At 40.6% G+C, this 22,542-nt stretch overlaps 1 protein-coding gene across 1 annotated transcript in view; it reads left to right on the top strand.

Moving 5' to 3' along the window:
* Nucleotides 1-345: 345 nt before the first annotated feature.
* Nucleotides 346-22,542, top strand: part of LOC126253366 (huntingtin-like) — a 549,449-nt gene continuing 527,252 nt past the window's right edge. The window contains exon 1 of the mRNA XM_049954640.1: nt 346-467. Coding sequence (XP_049810597.1) covers nt 382-467 — 86 coding nt within the window. The 5' untranslated portion in view covers nt 346-381. The remainder of the gene's footprint in view (nt 468-22,542) is intronic.

Genomic DNA, 22,542 nt, shown 5'->3' with positions numbered 1-22,542 from the left:
GCAGTAACTATGTCGATTTTATTTCGCTTAAAGTAAGCACCTGTATGGTAGATTTTCCAGGCCATATAGGATGCAAGATATGTAAATATACTGCAGTAGTATGACAAATTTTTGAACTGAATGTATTGCTTAATTTTAGGTTTATTATTGCCACAGTTGTATTACAAGACTTGAGAAGTCAGAATATCTGTTCGTGCAAATCTTCGGAACTGTATAGCTTCCTTCGTCAAATCTTTGACAGTGCAAAATTCAAAATGGCCTTGAAGTATTAGCATGTTTTGAAAACACAATGCGTCGGACGACGCGCTTAACACGCTATCAAAAATTAAATTGAGATAACAACAATTTTTATTAAAACATTGTCGTATACAGTGCCCCATCATGGCAACACTTGAAAGATTGGTGAAGGCCTTAGAGACACTGAAGGTGTTGCACGTTAACCCACAACTGTCAGATGAATCTTCAAGGTAAAGACACGAAAAAATAAATATTTACTAAATAAATTAATTTAGACGTGTCTTTTACGTGTATCATGTGTGTCACAAACATATCTTTACATGTACACAGAGCTTGATAGACATCACAGATGTTTAAAATATTATGAGATACTTCTGTGTAGTCTGAAATATGGACAGTTTGTTTACATCCTGGGAAAATGATGTGTGTGCTATATTTCACGATAGATGTTATTGTTGTAGTAGTTTGAATTCATTGTTGCACAGCAGCCAATAATTAGCAAATGTTATGGCCCCAGTAATTTGCATTCAAGGGTTGGTCATTGATTTACTTTAACCGGAATATTAGGACGTTAACAATCACAGGAAAAAAATGTGAATGACGCTTACATTTCGCCGGTTGGTAGCGTGTATTTCTATCGAAATGTAATTAAATTTTAGGTGTGCATTATGTTAAAACTTGAATATTACTTAATAGAAAGTTACGCAATTTTTATGAAGTGTGGGATTGTTAGTTTTTGCTATGAAGAGGTCACAGCAGTAGGTATTTTTGCATATTCCTTGTTCATTAATGTTATAGTATTGCTGTTGGGTTATTTACACATATACACAATGTAGTCTGTACAAAAATTTGTAATAACGATAATATGTGGTATATAATATAAAACTTCCTATAAGTAGCCCTCCAAGCAACAAGGCACACAAATTTACTTTCACGTTTGATGATCAGTAGCAGTTTGGCACAGTCAACATTAACTAGGTATATGTTCTCTATGGTATTCTTTCATTTTTAAAAACATAATTTGGCATTTCCTATCATTGGCTGGTGTTATGAATACAGGCGGTGAAACAAGCAAATAAATTACTTTACTGATTCTTCTCCAGAATGAGATGGAAGACTTGTGAAGGAGTTTTGGTCCATGCCTTTTGAAAATGGTTGCTTAGTGTTTGTAGCTGCTATATGTTTAACATCACATCACAGTATGTTACTGACTAACTAGTTTCACATAAGGAGAATGTGGTGACTGTCCATTTATTCAAATCTCCAGATTGCTCATCAAAACAGTTTGGAATTACATTTTAGTTCAAGCAGGCCAATTCTCTTGTAATATATGATCAAGAGGGGAAGAAGGAGAAGGCTTTACTACATTATGAGTTGGCCAATTCTCTTGTAATATATGACCAAGAGGGGAGGAAGGAGGAGGCTTTATTAATTAGCTAGTGGGTACACCAGAGCAAGATTTTGAAAGCAAGGATTGTTTCATCTGGCTATGGGAGAACAGATATGAGTGAATGGGATTGAGGGATTAACAGTAAGATCATTCAAAGACAGACATGAACAATAGGATGTTATTATAAGAACAGAGATCAGTGCTCACATTGTTTATTTCTATTGTCCGCCTGCTTAGCTGGGTGGTAACGCTCTCACCTCCTATGCAAGCGAGCCCGGGTTTGATTCCCGGCCGGGTTGGAGATTTTCTCCACTCGAGGACTGGGTGTTGTGTTGTCCTCATCATCATTTCATCCTCATCAATGGCGCGCAAGTTGCCCAATGTGGCTTTGAATGAAATAAGACTTGCACTTTGTGGCCGAACTTCCCCGAATAGGGGCCTCCTGGCCAATTATGCCATACGCTCATTTCCATTTTTTCTTTCTATTCAGCTGTGAGATACCATGAGGCCAGTTTTATGTTGTTTAGAGTAATGGGGTACTACATAAAGGTTTTGTAAACATCTTGTAACTTGAGGACTTTCAGTTCATCTAAAAATAACATGAATTACTTTTCCATCTGATGTACTGTTTTCACGACTGTTATGACTGAAAGCGGAAATGAACAAAGAATAATTTCTACAGCTGATGGATAAAATGCAATTATTAAAGTTCCTGACAGCGGTAGCAAGTCACCTCACTAAAATATTAAATTTTGAGTAGTTTGGGGGATTTTGGTAAGTTTAATGCAGGAAGGTTCTTTGTGCTACCAAGTTTTAAATTGTAAGGCATTTCCAGGGGCAGATGTGGACTCTGACCACAATCTATTGGTTATGAACTGCAGATTAAAATTGAAGAAACTGCAAACAGATGGGAATTTAAGGAGATGGGACCTGGATAAGCTGACTAAACCAGAGGTTGTACAGAGTTTCAGGGAAAGCATAAGGGAACAATTGACAGTAGTGGGGGAAAGAAGTACAGTAGAAGAAGAATGGGTAGCTCTGAGGGATGAAGTAGTGAAGGCAGCAGAGAATCATGTAGGTAAAAAGACGAGGGCTAGTAGAAATCCTTGGGTAACAGGAGAGATATTGAATTTAATTGATGAAAGGAGAAAATATAAAAATGCAGTAAATGAAGCAGGCAAAAAGGAATACAAACGTCTCAAAAATGAGATCGACAGGAAGTGCAAAATGGCTAAGCAGGGATGGCTAGAGGACAAATGTAAGGATGTAGAGGCTTGTCTCACTAGGGGTAAGATAGATACTGCCTACAGGAAAATTAAAGAGACCTTTGGAGAAAAGAGAACCACTTGTATAAATATCAAGAGCTCAGATGGAAACCCAGTTCTAACCAAAGAAGGGAAAGCAGAAAGATGGAAGGAGTATATAGAGGGTCTATTCAAGGGCGATGTACTTGAGGACAATATTATAGAAATGGAAGAGCATGTAAATGAAGATGAAATGTGAGATGCGATACTGCGTGAAGAGTTTGACAGAGCATTGAAAGACCTGAGCCGAAACAAGGCCCCGGGAGTAGACAACATTCCACTAGAACTACTGACTGCCTTGGGAGAGACAGTCCTGACAAAACTCTACCATCTGGTGAGCAAGATGTATGAGACAGGTGAAATACCCTCAGACTTCAAGAAGAATATAATAATTCCAATCCCAAACAAAGCAGGTGTTGACAGATGTGAAAATTACCGAACTATCAGTTTAATAAGTCACAGCTGCAAAATACTAACACGAATTCTTTACAGACGAATGGAAAAACTGGTAGAAGCGGACCTTGGGGAAGATCAGTTTGGATTCCGTAGAAATATTGGAACACGTGAGGCAATACTGACCTTAAGACTTATCTTAGAAGAAAGATTAAGGAAAGGCAAACCTACGTTTCTAGCATTTGTAGACTTAGAGAAAGCTATTGACAATGTTGACTGGAATATTCTCTTTCAAATTCTGAAGGTGGCAGGGGTAAAATACAGGGAGCGAAAGGCTATTTACAATTTGTACAGAAACCAGATGATCCTCTGCTGCCTTCACTACTTCATCCCTCAAAGCTACCCATTCTTCTTCTACTGTATTTCTTTCCCCCATTCCTGTCAATTGTTCCCTTATGCTCTCCCTGAAACTCTGTACAACCTCTGGTTCTTTCAGTTTATCCAGGTCCCATCTCCTTAAATTCCCACCTTTTTGCAGTTTCTGCAGTTTTAATCTACAGGTCATAACCAATTGATTGTGGTCAGAGTCCACATCTGCCCCTGGAAATGTCTTACAATTTAAAACCTGGTTCCTAAATCTCTGTCTTACCATTATATAATCTATCTGATACCTTTTAGTATCTCCAGGGTTCTTCCATGTATACAACCTTCTTTCATGATTCTTAAACCAAGTGTTAGCTATGATTAAGTTGTGCTCTGTGCAAAGTTCTACCAGGTGGCTTCCTCTTTCATTTCTTAGCCCCAATCCATATTCACCTACTATGTTTCCTTCTCTCCCTTTTCCTACACTCGAATTCCAGTCGCCCATGACTATTAAATTTTCATCTCCCTTCACTATCTGAATAATTTCTTTTATTTCATCATACATTTCTTCAATTTCTTCGTCATCTGCAGAGCTAGTTGGCATATAAACTTGTACTACTGTAGTAGGTGTGGGCTTCGTATCTATCTTGGCCACAATAATGCGTTCACTATGCTGTTTATAGTAGCTTACCCGCGTTCCTATTTTCCTATTCATTATTAAACCTACTCCTGCATTACCCCTATTTGACTTTGTGTTTATAACCCTGTAGTCTCCTGACCAGAAGTCTTGTTCCTCCTGCCACCGAACTTCACTAATTCCCACTATATCTAACTGTAACCTATCCATTTCCCTTTTCAAATTTTCTAACCTACCTGCCCGATTGAGGGACCTGACATTCCACGCTCCGATCCGTAGAACGCCAGTTTTCTTTCTCCTGATAATGACATCCTCTTGAGTAGTCCCCGCCCGGAGATCCGAATGGGGGACTATTTTACCTCTGGAATATTTTACCCAAGAGGACGCCATCATCATTTAATCATACAGTAAAGCAGCATGCCCTTGGGAAAAATTACGGCCGTAATTTCCCCTTGCTTTCAGCCGTTCGCAGTACCAGCACAGCAAGGCCGTTTTGGTTATTGTTACAAGGCCAGATCAGTCAATCATCCGGACTGTTGCCCTTGCAACTACTGAAAAGGCTGCTGCCCCTCTTCAGGAACCACACGTTTGTCTGGCCTCTCAACAGATACCCCTCCGTTGTGGTTGTACCTACGGTACGGCTATCTGTATCGCTGAGGCACACAAGAAAGGGAAGCAGTGGTTGGGAGGGGAGTGAGACAAGGTTGTAGCCTCTCCCCGATGTTATTCAATCTGTATATTGAGCAAGCAGTAAAGGAAACAAAAGAAAAATTCGGAGTAGGTATTAAAATCCATGGAGAAGAAATAAAAACTTTGCGGTTCGCCGATGACATTGTAATTCTGTCAGAGACAGCAAAGGACTTGGAGGAGCAGTTGAACGGAATGGACATTGTCTTGAAAGGAGAATATAAGATGAACATCAACAAAAGCAAAACGAGGATAATGGAATGCAGTCGAATTAAGTCGGATGATGCTGAGGGAATTAGATTAGGAAATGAGACACTTAAAGTAGTAAAGGAGTTTTGCTATTTGGGGAGCAAAATAACTGATGATGGTCGAAGTAGAGAGGATATAAAATGTAGACTGGCAATGTCAAGGAAAGCGTTTCTGAAGAAGAGAAATTTGTTAACATCGAGTATAGATTTAAGTGTCAGGAAGTCGTTTCTGAAAGTATTTGTATGGAGTGTAGCCATGTATGGAAGTGAAACATGGACGATAAATAGTTTGGACAAGGAGAGAATAGAAGCTTTCGAAATGTGGTGCTACAGAAGAATGCTGAAGATTAGATGGGTAGATCACATAACTAATGAGGAGGTATTGAATAGAATTGGGGAGAAGAGGAGTTTGTGGCACAACTTGACGAGAAGAAGGGATCGGTTGGTAGGACATGTTCTGAGGCATCAAGGGATCACAAATTTAGCATTGGAGGGCAGCGTGGAGGGTAAAAATCGTAGATGGAGAACAAGAGATGAATACACTAAGCAGATTCAGAAGGATGTAGGTTGCAGTAGGTACTGGGAGATGAAGAAACTTGCACAGGATAGGGTAGCATGGAGAGCTGCATCAAACCAGTCTCAGGACTGAAGACCACAACAACAACAACATGACAGTGCTGTCATTTAGAATGTACAGACTCATGTGTACCATTGTACCAGGATCATACTTTGTGAATGATAGTTCCTTGGCAACATATTTCTCTTTGTGGGGCAGCAGTGAGCAATGTTTCTGACTTGAAACATAGGTACTAATTTAATGCATGCTGACAAAAGAAGGCTTCTCGGGCACATTGCCTTCGATGATCATACATGGTGTGACAACAGTCTTCGGTGTACTATTTGTTGGGTTATCATGCAAATCATATGTAACTTTTGAAGATTTAACTGCTGAGTCATTCCACGTCAAGACCCACTAGACCATTTCTGAATCCAGTCAGATTTTATGGGAAGGTTCTCCACTGTCTGTGAGTTTCAGCTTGATACCTCCTTTGCTTCCATTTCTACAGTCTCTTGTAAATAGATGTGACGCTGACGCTGAAAAGACGAGCCTTTTCTTGGCTCGAGATGGTGCAGTTTGGACAAAATTTGCCGTTCCTGCTGTTCCTGTGGGTGAGAGAAAAATATCTTACCACTCTTGTTGATTTATCCCTGCTTGTGAACCTTAAAAAGAGAGAGACACACTCTGATGGGGGTTTAGTAAAACTTAATCCTTCAGCAAGTCAGGCCAAAGTGTGGTTGGCCTATGAGGGGGTTGTTGGCCCAGTCTACGGATAAGCTGGTTGCGGGAGTGTCCTGCTGTCTCGTAGAACTTCCTGGCGATGGCGTGAAACCTGTCTCCGAGAGGCAGGATCCCGGTGTCCTTGTGGAGTTGGCGCGTCGAGACGTGCCTTGGAAGATGCATAGCAGTCTTCAGGGCGCGGTTCTGTATCTGCTGCAGAGTCACAATGTGAGCATCTGTGGCTTTCCCCCAGACCTCGGCCGCATACTCTAACAGTGGGCGGACCAACGTTAGGTATAGCATGATGCCGTGTTGCGGTGGCAATGACGACTGCGGGTTTAGCAGCGGATACATGGCGCGAAGGTGTCCTATTGCTGTCCCTTTCACATCATGGATGTGATGCTTCCAGGTGAGCCTGCAGTCTACGGTAACTCCTAGGTATTTCACCGTCCCGCTCTATGGGATAGGTTCTCCCAGGAGTAAATAGTCCCATATTCGCGCCACTTAGCAAAAGGCCAACTTTGGGTAACTTTTATGAAAATTATTCCTCACTTAAAGGCTAGTGCTTGTACATTATTGATTAGACTATTCAGTGTGCAATTTGGAGATCCCATCTTTAACCAGCCATAAATCATAACTTTGTGTGCAGATTCAGCCAAGAATTGGTAGTATCACACACAGCTATGCTGTCTTCTCATGCTTTTCGTACAATAACCTCTAGCCTTCTCTATCAAATTATATACACTTGCAAATTTGTTGAAAACATTTTGTGTGCCAAATTTTAAATACTTTTGGCGACCCATACCTCTACTGTATGTTCTTTAACATTTATTTTCTTCAAAAAAATGGTTCAAATGGCTCTGAGCACTATGGGACTCAACTGCTGAGGTCATTAGTCCCCTAGAACTTAGAACTAGTTAAACCTAACTAACCTAAGGACATCACAAACATCCATGCCCGAGGCAGGATTCGAACCTGCGACCGTAGCGGTCTTGCGGTTCCAGACTGCAGCGCCTTTAACCGCACGGCCACTTCGGCCGGCTATTTATTTTCTTCCTACCATATATGTAGAAAAGGTGTTTTTTAAGCTTCAGAAGCTATATTGGTAAATTTTGGAACCATGTAAATTCATTATTGAATTTTTATTTTGCATCATAATTTAAGAAATTATTGAAAAATTGCCAAAACTTTTTTACACTATTGTTGAAGGAGTATGTATTATCTTGGATCTGTCGGTTCTCTCTGGTGTTGCGCTCGTGATTAGATTGCTTTTAGAAAGTTTTATGGCTGAACTCATTCACATTTTGTGTGTTTTGTGACACAAACCAAGAAGTACCTGATCCTTTTCTTTTCTTTTATTCTCTTTTTTTGTGTGCTCAAGATGGCACTGACTGTTGTAAACTTAGCCTACATCATGTTAATATGGTAAAATTCAGCTTAAGCCAGTGTTGTTGGACAAAGAGCTTTTAAAACTTAGTTCTGAACTGGACTTTGCAGAAGATGCCCAAATTTGTTCGTACCATAATGCCCTGCTAATGAAAATATTTCAATTTCTGTGAAATACCTGCTGTAATCTATTTGGGAAAAACAAAAAGGATGAAGAAGGAGTTGAGACTGTTGACTAATAAATGTCTGAAGCCTGACCAGAAGCTTTCTCTCAGATTTAGATGATAATTTTTTCATAAGCATCTACAGCTGCGGGATGAGCAAGAATCGATGATTAAATGAATGCAGTTAATGCGTGCAGCACAGTGAATACTTCACCAGCCTTCAAAGCTTCAACAAATTAGCAAAAGGGATTCAGTGGCTTATATAAGGCAGAAAGTTCAAAAAGCATAAGATTCCATCACCAAAGCTATGCCAGCAACTGTTGATGTCAGCATCACTGATGTTGCGGAAACACAAATGGTGAAACAATGCCAGAAATAAAAGCATATAGATATTTCAAGTAATGAAATAAAAATTGAAGTGCATCATGTAAGTTATGCCAGTAAAATTCAAATTTTGACCCTGGCTCCTTGCAGCTGGAGTATAGAACAGATAGCAAAAGAATTTAGTGGCCTTTGAGAACGTTGAAGCAGGAAACGAAACTAAAGATGGAAGTTGGGACCAAGACTCAATAAAAAGATCAGAGTCCTCATGTTTTTCAAATAAGATGAATTTTCTCGACCGTGCGCAGGCAAAAGTGATTACATAGCAGCAAGAATGGATGGTGAAAGAGTTCATAAGCGGAAATGCCTTCTACTTTGTAACTTGGAAGCTATGACCATAGCTTATTGTGAGTAATATGGCAGTGAATTGGGCTTTTAAAAATTTTCTGAACTCAGGCCAGAGAGGTGTATTATGGTTGATGCTGCTAGCACGAACTGAGTGGGCTTATGTGTAATACAGCAAAATGCCATGTTGATGTCGGCTGCAACAACTATCAAGGATGACGACTAAATGGTAGTAATCAAGAAAACTATGGATTATGTAGAATCAAAAGATCACTTGCTGCAGCACTAGGAATGATGTCCTGCAAAACCTGAGCTGGAAGCTTATTTGGTACATGTTTTCAAAGAATATGATCAAGAATAAATTACAGAATACAAACAATGATTTCATACTGACATGGATACACTAGAGATATGTCATATAACTGCACAAGAGTTTATGGAGGAACTGGCTCTAAAAAATTCATGGTCCAGCAAGTCACTAAGATTCGCTTCAGAACATTGAAGTTCATGTCTATGGCACCTTTCAGATGGTGAAGAGATCATTTTGATGGATTTTGCTGAGCACTATTCATTTGTCATTCAAGATGCTGTTCGACAGTTTCACTGGGAGGACAGTGAAGCCACATTACACCCCTTTGTGGTTTGCTTTGGTTGTAAGGAACTACCGAATATTGGCACCTGTGTTATTAGTGACTGTTTTTGTTAAGATATCATTGCAGCTCAAGCCTTTATAATGAGACTGACTAAATATTTTAGGTTATCGATAGGAGACATCAAGCATATTCACTACTTTAGTGATGACTGTGTTGTCCAATAAAAGAATTTCAAGATTTTTTTATCAGTTTATGTCAGGATGAAAAAGGCTTTAGTATCTCGGCTAAGTGGACTTTAGTTGCAACCAGCCATGGAAAATCTCATTGTGGTGGAATTGGAGGAACAGCTAAAAGACTGGTAACTCATGCTAATTTGTAGAGGCTTCTAAATATGCAAATATTGGTACCTCTTGGTCTGTTGTAAGTTCTGCAGTGACAAAATTTCAGAGATCATCCATTTTATGTTGCACAGAATGACATTGGACAAATTCAGTTTGATCATCAAAGAAGGTTTGCCAGAGGCCACACAATTACTGTGACAAGAAAAATCACCACAATTCAAGCCCACTGGTGTAAACAAGATCAAAATAAGCAGAATTTCGAATGATTTTATGTAGTTTAACTACAACAGTTGATGGACAAAAATTGCTGAAGGTGAAAAGATACTTGACTCGTAGTATTGAAGATACTTTTACAATGTACAAAAAGGAATATACAACATTAAACATTGGAAGTACAAAGTTTTATGCAAAACAACCTGAGTGAGTGTTTCCACGCCCACCTAGTGATGTCTGTTTATGTGTGTATTGCGCAAATTTCGAACTCTGTATGGTAACTTTGAAGAACTTACTTGAACACGACATATGACACCATGGGTGGGTGTGTGAAGTCATTAGTGATCTGTGATGTAAAGCAAGAGGCATGTCTGCTTCGGCAATGTGGTTACTGCCCTGGAAAGGGCAAATGACTCTTCAGAAGTTACATATGCAACACAAGAGGAAAATAAGCTAATTAAGAAAACTGTAGCCAGTGACATTTTCATTGGCAGACTTGGGAAATGGACAGTGGAAGCAGTGACACACCAGGATCTGAAGGGATTGCGACAACACCACATTGCAGCAGTGAAGGGACGTGTACAGGCTGAAGAACTGTGTTTAGTGCTTCACTGTGATTTTGCTGGGAACTAGTCTGTGATTCTTTCACAAGAAGTACAAGGATATGATTTGAGTAATGATCACATTTTGATTTTTAAAGGAGTGACATAACCTGTTTCCAAAACAAGATCACAAGTGCTGCAGTTAAAAGTGATGATGACTCAGGGCACGACTCAGCACAGACATTGTCGGCAGTACATAAAATTCTTGAACAAGAGCAATCACAGACAGAAAAGATCATCATTATTTCTGCTGGCGCTCCTAGTCAATTCAAAAATCGTTGCCATCTTTTTGAATTGACTAATTCACTTTTGTCAGTGGAGTGGATGTACACTGCTAGTGATCACAGGAAGGGGCGTTGGTAATGGTGTAGGAGACCTACTGAAGCACTTTGATACAAAACATAATCTTTCCAGCCCAAGTACAACTGAAATTCAGAATGCCGATGACTTAACAAGAATGGTGAAATCATACATATCTGCAGCCCTCATCCTGTTGTCTAAAGAGGAAGCTGAAGAAGGCTGCCAGCAGAAAAGAGAAGAATGGTTCAGCCAAACAAACCCTGTGAAAGGAATTCAGAATACCCATCTCTGGACCCAAAGTAATGGGCAAACTTATATTGCATGGATTTTAAAGAGCAGGAAACAAGAAATTCCATTTGTCCAGCCAAGACCTCAAGAAAAGCAGGAGAATATTCAACCTCACAACCTGCTAAGAAGGATGTTTGTGGACTGTGTATATGACTGTGACTTGTGAATTCCTGAGAATATGTGTATGTCAGTTATGAGTTAAAAGAAATCGTTGCGTGCTTTATGCTACCACATGGTCCAGTTGCTGGATGTAGATTTCCAGCTACAAGACAGCAACACCACCATCATTGCTCACTTCTGGTTCGCGATGGTTTAAAGACTGTGAGTGCCCCAGTTCCTATTGGTTCAACAGGGAGGCATAACTCAATATCAGAGAAAGATACCGATGCAGTTGAACACATTTTTCGTTCATTGAATAGATAATTTCATTTCTAAGCTGAATGCACTGAAGCTGCTTGCATTGGAACCTGTACGTTTTTGGAACTTTCACACATTTTTGGATCAGTTAATGCGTTTGAAAAAGTGTCTCAAAAAAGTTAATGATAAGAATTTTCTGAAATAAAGAAAAAAAATCTATCAGAAGGCTACAGCATGAGAATGTTGACATGTGTTTACAAACCACATGTATCATTGAAATCATGAAGTTGTTATCTTTCAAATAAAAAAGAACTATTCCAGAGACTACAGTGTATTAAAATTTTTCACGAAAATCACATGTGCAAATGGTGCTCAAGGCATCATCTTTGGCAGCTTGTGTCTCATGCCAAGAACTTTTTTTGAACAAAAGAAATAAATAAGAATTATTTTTATTTTGTCCTAAATTGTAACATATTTTAAATTTGAGACTTGAGACTATGAAGGTAACTCCTCCTCCCCCCCCCCCCCTTCCCCCTGCCTGTATTAATAAGGATTATGTCCATTTGATACTTACTGTAAAGAAGATATCTTAAGTTGCAGGCAGGCATAATTAAAAGACGCTTAAATAAAGCTTTCAGCCATAGCCTTGATCAGCAGAAGAGAAACACATATCATTCATACGCAAGCAAGCACACCTCATGCACACATGACTGCCAACTCCAGCATCTAGGGCCAGAATGCAACTATCACATAGGGTGTAAGCAGCAGTTTGGAGAGGGTGGGGAAGGGAAAGGGATAGTAATGTAGGGGTGGGGAGGGACACGAATGCTGTCTGGCAGAGTGTGCAGGGAACAGAGTGCCAACACGTGCAGCGTCAGTAGGTTGTGGACAGGGGGTGGGGAAAAATTGGCGGGTGCATTGTCAAGGGCGGCAAACAAAGAGGATAGGAGATGAGAACAGGCAGGAGATGGTAGGACACGGGTGGCGGAAACTGTTTGGTAGAAGCTGTGGGTACAGTATGTTACCATGAGTTGAGGCCGAGATAATTACAAGAGCGGAGAACTTGTTATCAGGATAACTGGCATGTGCGCAGTTCAGAAAAGCTGGTGGTGGAGGGAAGGATCTAGATGGCTCCTGTAGTGAAGCAGCTATTGAAATCTAGCATGTCATGTTCAGCTGCTTGCTTTGCCACAAGGTGGGCTACTTTGCTGTTGGTCACAGTTTGGTGGTGGCCGTGCGTCCTGGTGGACAGCTGGTGGACCAATATAAAAAAGCTGTGAAATGATTGCAGCAGAGCTGGTAAATGACATGGTGGCTTTCACAGGTGGCCCAGCCCCTGATGGGTTAGGATAAACCTGTGACAGGACTGGAATAGCAAATGCTGGGTTGGTGGATTGGTCAGGTCTTGCATCTCGATCTTCCACAGGGATATGATCCTTGTGACAAGGGATTGGGATTGGCATAGGAGCAGACTAGGATGTTTTGAAGGTTGGGTGGGTGATGGAACACCGCTTTAGGAGGGGTGGGAAGTGTATCAGGTAGGATGTCCCTCTTTTCAGAGCATGGCAATTGGTAATCAAAGCCCAGGCAAAGGATGTGGTTCAGTTGTTTCACTCAGGGGTGATACTTCACCCACTGTCCCTGCTGTCGAGACATCTTTGCGGGTACCGGGCGCGGTTGGGCGGAATGGCGGGTTCAGCGGCGTTCACGGCGCATGAGGCGGAGGGTAAATGTGGAGGCTGGCCGTGTGGCATCGCCCTCTCTGCCTGTGAGTGGACATGTGGCCGCTCCTTCAGCAAGGTCCGAGCAGGCACACGGGGGGAGGGGTTTATTAGTTATTGGGAGCTCCAACGTTAGGCGGGTGATGGAGCCCCTTAGGGAAATAGCGGAAAGGTCGGGGAAGAAGGCCAGTGTTGAGATGTGGAGGAGGCCCTGCCAGCGGCGATAGAGAGCACTGGGTGCACCCGACTGCAAATTGTTGCTCATGTCGTCACCAATGACTCCTGCCGTCTGGGTTCAGAGGTCATTCTCAGTTCGTACAGGCGGTTGGCGGAATTGATGAAGGCGGAAAGCCTCGCTCGCGGGGTGGAATCAGAGCTAACTATTTGTAGTATCGTTCCCAGAACCGATCGCGATCCTCTGGTTTGGAGCCGAGTGGAAGGCTTAAACCAGAAGCTCAGACGATTCTGCAGAGATCTGGGGTGCAAATTTCTCGACCTTCGCTATCGGGTGGAGAAATGTAGGGTCCACCTGAATAGGTCAGGCGTGCACTACATGCCGGAAGCGGCTACAAGGGTAGCGGAGAACGTGTGGAGTGCACATGGGGGTTTTTTAGGTTAGAGAATTCCCTCCCTAGGCCCGACAAGACGCCTCCTGAGACGTTGCAAGGTAGGAGTAGGCAAAATGTAACAGGGAATAACAATATTAATGTGCTAATAGTAAACTGCAGGAGCATCTATAGAAAGGTCCCAGAACTGCTCTCATTAATAAACGGTCACAACGCCCATATAGTACTAGGGACAGAAAGTTGGCTGAAACCAGACGTAAACAGTAATGAAATCCTAAACTCAGATTGGAATGTATACCACAGAGACAGGTTGGACAGTGAAGGGGGAGGTGTGTTTATAGCGATTAGAGGTGCAATAGTATCGAAGGAAATTGACGGAGATTCGAAATGTGAAATAATTTGGGTGAAGGTCACGGTTAAAGCAGGCTCAGACATGGTAATTGAATGTCTTTATAGGCCCCCTGGCTCAGCAGCTGTTGTGGCTGAGCACCTGAAGGATAATTTGGAAAATATTTCGAGTAGATTTCCCCACCATGTTATAGTTCTGGGTGGAGATTTTAATTTGCCGGATATAGACTGGGAGACTTAAACGTTCATAACGGGTGGCAGGGACAAAGAATCCAGTGAAATTTTTTAAAGTGCTTTATCTGAAAACTACCTTGAGCAGTTAAACAGAGAACCGACTCGTGGCGATAACATATTAGACCTTCTGGTGACAAACAGACCCGAACTACTTGAAACAGTTAACACAAAACAGGGAATCAGCGATCATAAAGCGGATACTGCATCGATGATTTCAGCAGTAAATAGAAATATTAAAAAAGGTAGGAAGATTTTTCTGTTTAGCAAATGTGACAAAAAGCAGATTACAGAGTATCTGATGGCTCAACACACAAGTTTTGTCTCAAGTTCAGATAGTGTTGAGGATCAGTGGACAAAGTTCAAAACCATCGTACAATATGCGTTAGATGAGTATGTGCCAAGCAAGATCGTAAGAGATGGAAAAGAGCCACCGTGGTACAACAACCGAGTTAGAAAACTGCTGCGGAAGCAAAGGGAACTTCACAGCAAACATAAACATAGCCAAAGCCTTGCAGACAAACAAAAATTACGCGAAGCGAAATGTAGTGTGAGGAGGGCTATGCGAGAGGCGTTGAATGAATTCGAAAGTAAAGTTCTATGTACTGACTTGGCAGAAAATCCTAAGAAATTTTGGTCTTACGTCAAAGCGGTAGGTGGATCAAAACAAAATTGTCCAGACACCTTGTGACCAAAATGGTACTGAAACAGAGGATGACAGACTAAAGGCTGAAATACTAAATGTCTTTTTCCAAAGCTGTTTCACAGAGGAAGACTGCACTGTAGTTCCTTCTCTAGATTGTCGCACAGATGAAAAAATGGTAGATATTGAAATAGATGACAGAGGGATAGAGAAACAATTAAAATCGCTCAAAAGAAGAAAGGCCGCAGGACCTGATGGGATACCAGTTCGATTTTACACAGAGTACGCGAAGGAACTTGCCCCCCTTCTTGCAGCGGTGTACCGTAGGTCTCTAGAAGAGCATAGTGTTCCAAAGGATTGGAAAAGGGCTCAGGTCATCCCCGTTTTCAAGAAGGGATGTCGAACAGATGTACAGAATTATAGACCTATATCTCTAACGTCGATCAGTTGTAGAATTTTGGAACATGTGTTATGTTCGAGTATAATGACTTTCCTGGAGACTAGAAATCTACTCTGTAGGAATCAGCATGGGTTTCGAAAAAGACGGTCATGTGAAACCCAGCTCGCGCTATTCGTCCACGAGACTCAGAGGGCCATAGACATGGGTTCCCAGATAGATGCCGTGTTTCTTGACTTTCGCAAGGCGTTCGATACAGTTCCCCACAGTCGTTTAATGAACAAAGTAATAGCATATGGACTATCAGACCAATTGTGTGATTGGATTGAAGAGTTCCTAGATAACAGAACGCAGTATGTCATTCTCAATGGAGAGAAGTCTTCCGAAGTAAGAGTGATTTCAGGTGTGCCGCAGGGGAGTGTCATAGGACCGTTGCTATTCACAATATACATAAATGACCTTGTGGATGACATCGGAAGTTCACTGAGGCTTTTTGCAGATGATGCTGTGGTGTATTGAGAGGTTGTAACATTGTAAAATTGTACTGAAATGCAGGAGGATCTGCAGCGAATTGACGCATGGTGCAGGGAATGGCAATTGAATCTCAATGTAGACAAGTGTAATGTGCTAGATGCCAGACTGAGATTCATTGGAAGAATCCTAAGGAAATGCAATCTGAAAACAAAGGAAGTAGGTTACAGTACACTTGTTCGCCCACTGCTTGAATACTGCTCAGCAGTGTGGGATCCGTACCAGATAGGATTGATAGAAGAGATAGAGAAGATCCAAGGGAGAGCAGCGTGCTTCGTTACAGGATCATTTACTAATCGCGAAAGCGTTACGGAGATGATAGATAAACTCCAGTGGAAGACTCTGCAGGAGAGACGCTCAGTAGTTCGGTACGGGCTTTTGTTAAAGTTTCGGGAACATACCTTCACCGAAGAGTCAAGCAGTATATTGCTCCCTCCCACGTATATCTCGTGAAGAAACCATGAGGATAAAATCAGAGAGATTAGAGCCCACACAGAAGCATACCGGCAATCCTTCTTTCCACGAACAATACGAGACTGGAATAGAAGGGAGAACCGATAGAGGTACTCAGGGTACCCTCCGCCACACACCGTCAGGTGGCTTGCGGAGTATGAATGTAGATGTAGAAGGGGCTCTCCTTTGTGGCTGATTCTTGGAGGTGGTAGGCTGTCAAAATGCAGGTACTGTTGAAGGTTGGTAGGTTTAATGTGGAGAGAGGTGTGAATGGAGCCATCAGAGAGTAGGAGGTCAACATCTAGGAAGGTGGAGGAGGGCCAAATGAAGCGGATGGGAGAAAAGGTGTTGAGGTTGTGAAGGAACGAAGATAAGGTGTCTTGACTCTGAGTCCAGATCATAAAGATACCATCAATGAACCTGAATCAGATTATTGGTTTGCTTATCAACATATTCAAAAGAACTTTTTTTTTTAACTCTGTGGATACTAGTACTTTTTCCACAAATAAATTGCAGATTTAAGTTCACTATCATCAACATTAAGAGGGCTGCTTTGTAATATTGAAAGCAAATCCAAAAAATCAGGCCTATATTACATATTGTGCAAAGTTGCAGATGATATGCCACTATAACAACAACAAGAACAATAATAATAATAGTAATAATAATACATTATTCAACGGCAAATGATTTTTGCATTTGTACTAAAGTGGTAAATATTACTGTCTTTAGCCAGAATGCAAACTTATTGTTATGAATACATTGTGAATTTGAGATAACTTTTTAGTTTATGTTAATATTTTCTCATTATCCATTATGGTCATAGAAGTACACTGTACTTTTTAAAAAAATGCTGCAACATAATGAGAGAAAGACTTCTTACTTAATATTCAGCAGACATAGTAAAAGGAAAGAGGGGCATCTTATTTTGTATTCATTGGTACATTTTTTACTGGCATTGTTTTTTATTGTATATGAAATAATAATACTCTTTAAGGGTGGGAAAACGAGTAGAGAATATTTTAAGTGAAAACCTTAAAGTGGTATGTAAGGAACATCAGCAATACACACAACTGAAACAGTCAAGCAATTCAGCTATCACTAAGGGCTGTGTGGATCTTAAAATTAGGAAGTAACAGATCAGTTTAATAATGTGCTCTCCAACTTTCAGTTGCAATACAATTAAGGAGACTGTCAAGATACTGATCACAGTGCAACAATGACTGACACTGGACTTATGTTCAAGGACAGTGGGTTGTGAATCTTTGTCTGGACATGCAGTCTTAAGTTTTGTGTGGTTTCTCTAAATTGATTAAGTTGGATGCCTGGATGGTACCTTTTAAGAAGACAACTAATTTCGTTTGCCACCCCTGACCTATTCTAAACTTGTGTTCCATCTCCAATGGTGTCGTTGATGGGATATGAAGCTCCTTATCTTCCTTCCTTTGTTTTGCTGAGATCGAGCTGTTGTGAAACACGGTAGATGTAATAGCTTCAATTTAAAGAAATCAAGACACACCGTTCTCCATTTTTGAAGTCTTACACACTATTTGTTCGGTCATGGAATGTTGAAGGAGTGATCAAATTAAGAAACACCGTTGATGACATGAAGAATAATTAACACATGTAAAATAAGCAGTGCCTAACATTCTGATTGTAGTCTACATAAGGGTACAATCTCATCATGTGAAAATCACAGGTACAATCCCTATGTTGGTGAAACCCTACTGATTAACTGGTTGGTTGGTTGATTGTATAGGCTGTAGTGGAATAAAACTGTCATATCACAGATTATGTTTATGAAGAGAAAAACTACATACACTACCAAAGCAATAACAGAGCAACACTATAACAACAGTTTGTGTTTTTAAATAGCGTCAAAGATAATCCAGTCATGCCACAGAAATGGATTAAATTTATGGCAAAATGTTTTGTTCTTCATTTGTCTAGTTGATTCTTGAAGTGCATGATTGCTGCTTGATTATCACATCACGCAGCTGTTGACTCTCCAATCAGTTCTTTCAGGTTATGACTCTTCAGTAATTCTCTCATTCATTCCACCTCTCTCATGCAGGACGCCACTGACATGTATTCTGCTTTCATTGTGCTCAATGCAACAGCAGTTTGTTTCATACTCTTCCAGTACATCTGAGATCCCGCCAGGAATATTACATATCCTGTAATATGTTTGCAGTCATCTATACAAGTAGCCCAATCTGCAGCAACAAATGCTTCACGTACACTATGTGATCAAAAGTATCTGGACACCGTCAAAAACGTAAGTTTTTCATATTAAGTGCATTGTGCTGTACCTCCTGCCAGGTACTCCATATTAGTGACCTCAGTAGTCATTAGACATCGTGAGAGAGCAGAATGGCGTGCTTCATGGGAACTCACGGACTTTGAACGTGGTCAGGTGATTGGGTGTCACTTGTGTCATACGTCTGTACATGAGATTTCCACACTCCTTATCATCCATAGGTCCACTGTTTCTGATGTGATAGCGAAGTGGAAACGTGAAGGGACACATACAGCAGAAAAGCGTATGGGCCGAAGGTCTGTTGACTGACAGAGACCGCCAACAGTTGAAGAGGTTCGTAATGTGTAATAGGCAGACAATCTATCCTGACCATCTCACAGGGATTCCAAACTGCATCAGGATCCACTGCAGGTGCTATGACAATTAGGTGGGAGGTGAGAAAAGTTAGGTTTCATGGTCGAGTGGCTGCTCATAAGCCACACATCACGCTGGTAAATGCCAAATGATGCCTTGTTTGTTGTAAGGAGCATAAACATTGGATGATTGAACAATGGAAAAACATTGTGTGGAGTGACGAATAATGGAAAACAATGTGGCGATCCGATGGCAGGGTGTGGGTATGGCAAATGCCCGGTAAATGTCATCTGCCAACGTGCGTAGCGCCAGCATTAAAATTCGAAGGTGGTGATGTTATGGTGTGGTCATGTTTTTCATAGAGGCGGCTTGTACCCCATGTTTTGCATGGCACTATTGCAGCACAGGCCTACAACACTTTCTTGCTTCTCACTGTTGAAGAGCAATTCAGGGATGGCGATTGCATCTTTCAACACGATCGACCATCTGTTCATAATGGACAGCCTGTGGCGGAGTGCTTACACGACAATAACATCCATGTAATGGACTGGCCTGCACAGAGTCCTGAACTGAATCATATTGAACACCTTTGGGATATTTTGGAACGCCAGCTTCGTGCCAGGCCTCACCGACCGACATCACTACCTCTCCTCGGTGCAGCACTCCGTGAAGAATGGATTGCCATTGCCCAAGAAGTCTTCCAGCACCTGACTGAACGTATGCCTGGGAGAGTGGAAGCTGTCATCAAGGCTGAGGGTGGGCCAACACCGTATTGAATTCCAGCATTGCCGAAGGAGGGTGTCACAAACTTGTAAGTCATTTTCAGCCAGGTGTTCGGATACTTTTGATCACATAGTGTATCTGACCAATAGGATAATACATGAGTTTATAATGTGCTGTTTACTTCAGGTACCTTAGTACTCTTTTTGCTGTGTTCTAGACTTTCATATTAAATTTTGAACAATAATGTGACAACTTTGCTACTGAGAAAGCTATGTCTGGTTGACTTCTCTGTGATATGGAAAAGAGTCTACCAATAAGCTCACAATATGTGAGATTTTTGGCTTCTTCACTACACTTTTCATCAAGAAAATTCTGTTTCATTTCCATAGGGATCTTGGCTCCGTAGCATTTTGAAGTCAGAATCTATCAAGTAGTTGATTAATGTACTTCTTCTGAGAGAGACTAATTGTTCCTCCTTTCCTGTTCTCAAATTTTCTCCTTACATGTGTGATACCATGTCAAAGTGCTTGATTTCAAAGCAACTTTTTAAAACAGTTTTACTCTTGCCCAATCCCTTCATTTTGTGCAAATGTTACCATATTATCCACATATACCAATGGAGTAGCTTTCCCTTCCTTTGCACTAAGCTTGCACGGACATGGATGTATATAATTTTGAATAAATACCAGTTCATCCAGTGAATTATTTAAATGATCATTCTAGCATCTGACACTTCGGTATAGTCCATGTATTGATTTGTTTAACTTGGAAACCAAACTTTTGTGGCCATTCTTGATGAAACCTTCTAGCTGGAGCATATGTACTTTTTCCTTTAATTTGATTTGCAGCTATGCATTCTTCATATCGGATGATGAATATGCTAATTTTTCTCAACACTTGCGGCTATCAGTAGATGAATCATTTCAAAATTCGAAAAAGAAGTGTAATTATGTTATAGTCTACACCTTTTACTTGACTAAACCCTTTGCTACTAGATGAGCTTTAAAAATCTGCTTCTCACCAACTGTCTTCTTCTTAAATACCCATCTGCTCTTTACAGGAATTACACCAGATGGTAACTCAACCCATTTCCAAGCATCACGATTCTTCCAGGAGGTAATTTCTTGATTCATTGCAATTATCCATTCTGCTGCCTCATCAGAATTAACTGCTTCATGATACAATAATGGTTCATCACTCTTCCTTCCTCACATGATATTTATTTGTGCTTTTCCACCATAATCTTTGTCTTTGAAATGAAGTGTCATTGGATGACATTTGCTGAAACTCATTTTTTTCATCTGTTACATCTTTTCTTGACATGCATCTACTTCATGCAGTTTCAGCATGTTCCACAAGTTCCTGTTACCTCCAGTTTCTTTCAAATTTTCCTCCTGATCTGAGAAAGCATAAAATTCCTCTTACATGTTAGAATCTTCTATATCACTTCGTAATTCATCTTCAAATTCTTGGAAATGATATTGGAGTATTTGCCATTAAAAACATTATTTGAATATACTGTCCCTGGATTCCATGACCTGTTTCATTTCAGGTGTCCAAGTCCTATATGTATGGCCATGTTGAGAATGTCCTGTAAGAATACCTTTTTCTGTCCATTTGTATAATTTAGAATGATGTCTTCGTTTGGGTATGTGAATGAATGTTTCACATCCTGTAACACGTGAACGGCCATGTTGAGAATGTCCTGTAAGAATACCTTTTTCTGTCCATTTGTATCATTTAGAGTCTTTGTTTGGGTATGTGATTGAATGTTTCACATCCTGTAACACGTAAATGTCACACTTTAGGCCTTCTACCTATCCACATTTTGTAAGATGCTTTTTCGTTGTTATAGCTATTTGTAACACGATTTCTTATGTATTCCACAGTGTGCATCATCTCAGCCCAAGAACTCTTTGATAAATTACTTCCTAGCAACTGTGACCTTACCATGTCCATTAACATTCTGTTGAGGTGTTCAGCTATTCCATTTTGCAGTGATATTTATGTCATTGTTATTTTATGCCAAATTCCTTCAGGTTCACAGAACTGTGACCATTTGCACAAACAGAATTCTAGGGCATTGTCTGTGCAAATTCTCTTCTAGTGTTTTCTCATACATTTTTCCATTTGAACCTTCCATGTACAAATTCTTCAAATACTTCATCTTTATTTTTTGAGAAATGCACAAATCTATATCTGGTTACATAATCGACGATACTCGTTAAATATCTATTTCCTCCAAGTCTTGAAACATCAATAGGTCCAATGAGATCACTTTGAACAAGTTCTGAAGTGGTTGTTCGTTTCTTCAAATCTTGTGATACAGTTTTGAGAAATGGTCTTCATGTAGAGTTACCTACCAAACGGCCAACACACAGGTTTATTTCATCCTTTTCACAGTCTAATCCCAGGACTGCTTGCTTTCTTATCTTGTTGTTTATTGTATGCTTACTGATGTGCATCATTCAACAATGCCAGAAGTGTAGAGATGTTGTGTTACATTTGTTATTTCTCTGTATGTTTACTAATATGTCAACTGCGCATACCTTCGTATTTATACAGGGTGATTTTTTCCATCATGTACAAACTCAAGGGATTGATCGATGAGAGGATATGGGAACAAAAAAGGTTTAATGCCCTTATGTCAAGAAATGGATGGTTTCCATGCTAGAGACAATTTATTCAGTCATACATTGTTGCAGAGACTGCAGTCTAATATGTGGTGTACCATGCAGCCACAGTTACAGTATCTGTTGAAAATGGTTTCCATGTGCCTCAACATTTGTGTGTACGTGCCGTAGCACGTTCTGTCTCACACGCTCATATCAGTCAGGCTGCATCTGAACAATGTCAAAGGCAGCATG

Source organism: Schistocerca nitens, chromosome 4 (genome assembly GCF_023898315.1).
Source record: "Schistocerca nitens isolate TAMUIC-IGC-003100 chromosome 4, iqSchNite1.1, whole genome shotgun sequence".
NCBI lineage: Eukaryota > Metazoa > Arthropoda > Insecta > Orthoptera > Acrididae > Schistocerca > Schistocerca nitens.
Note: the sequence above shows the minus strand (reverse complement) of the source record. Positions and strands in the feature narration are given on the sequence as shown.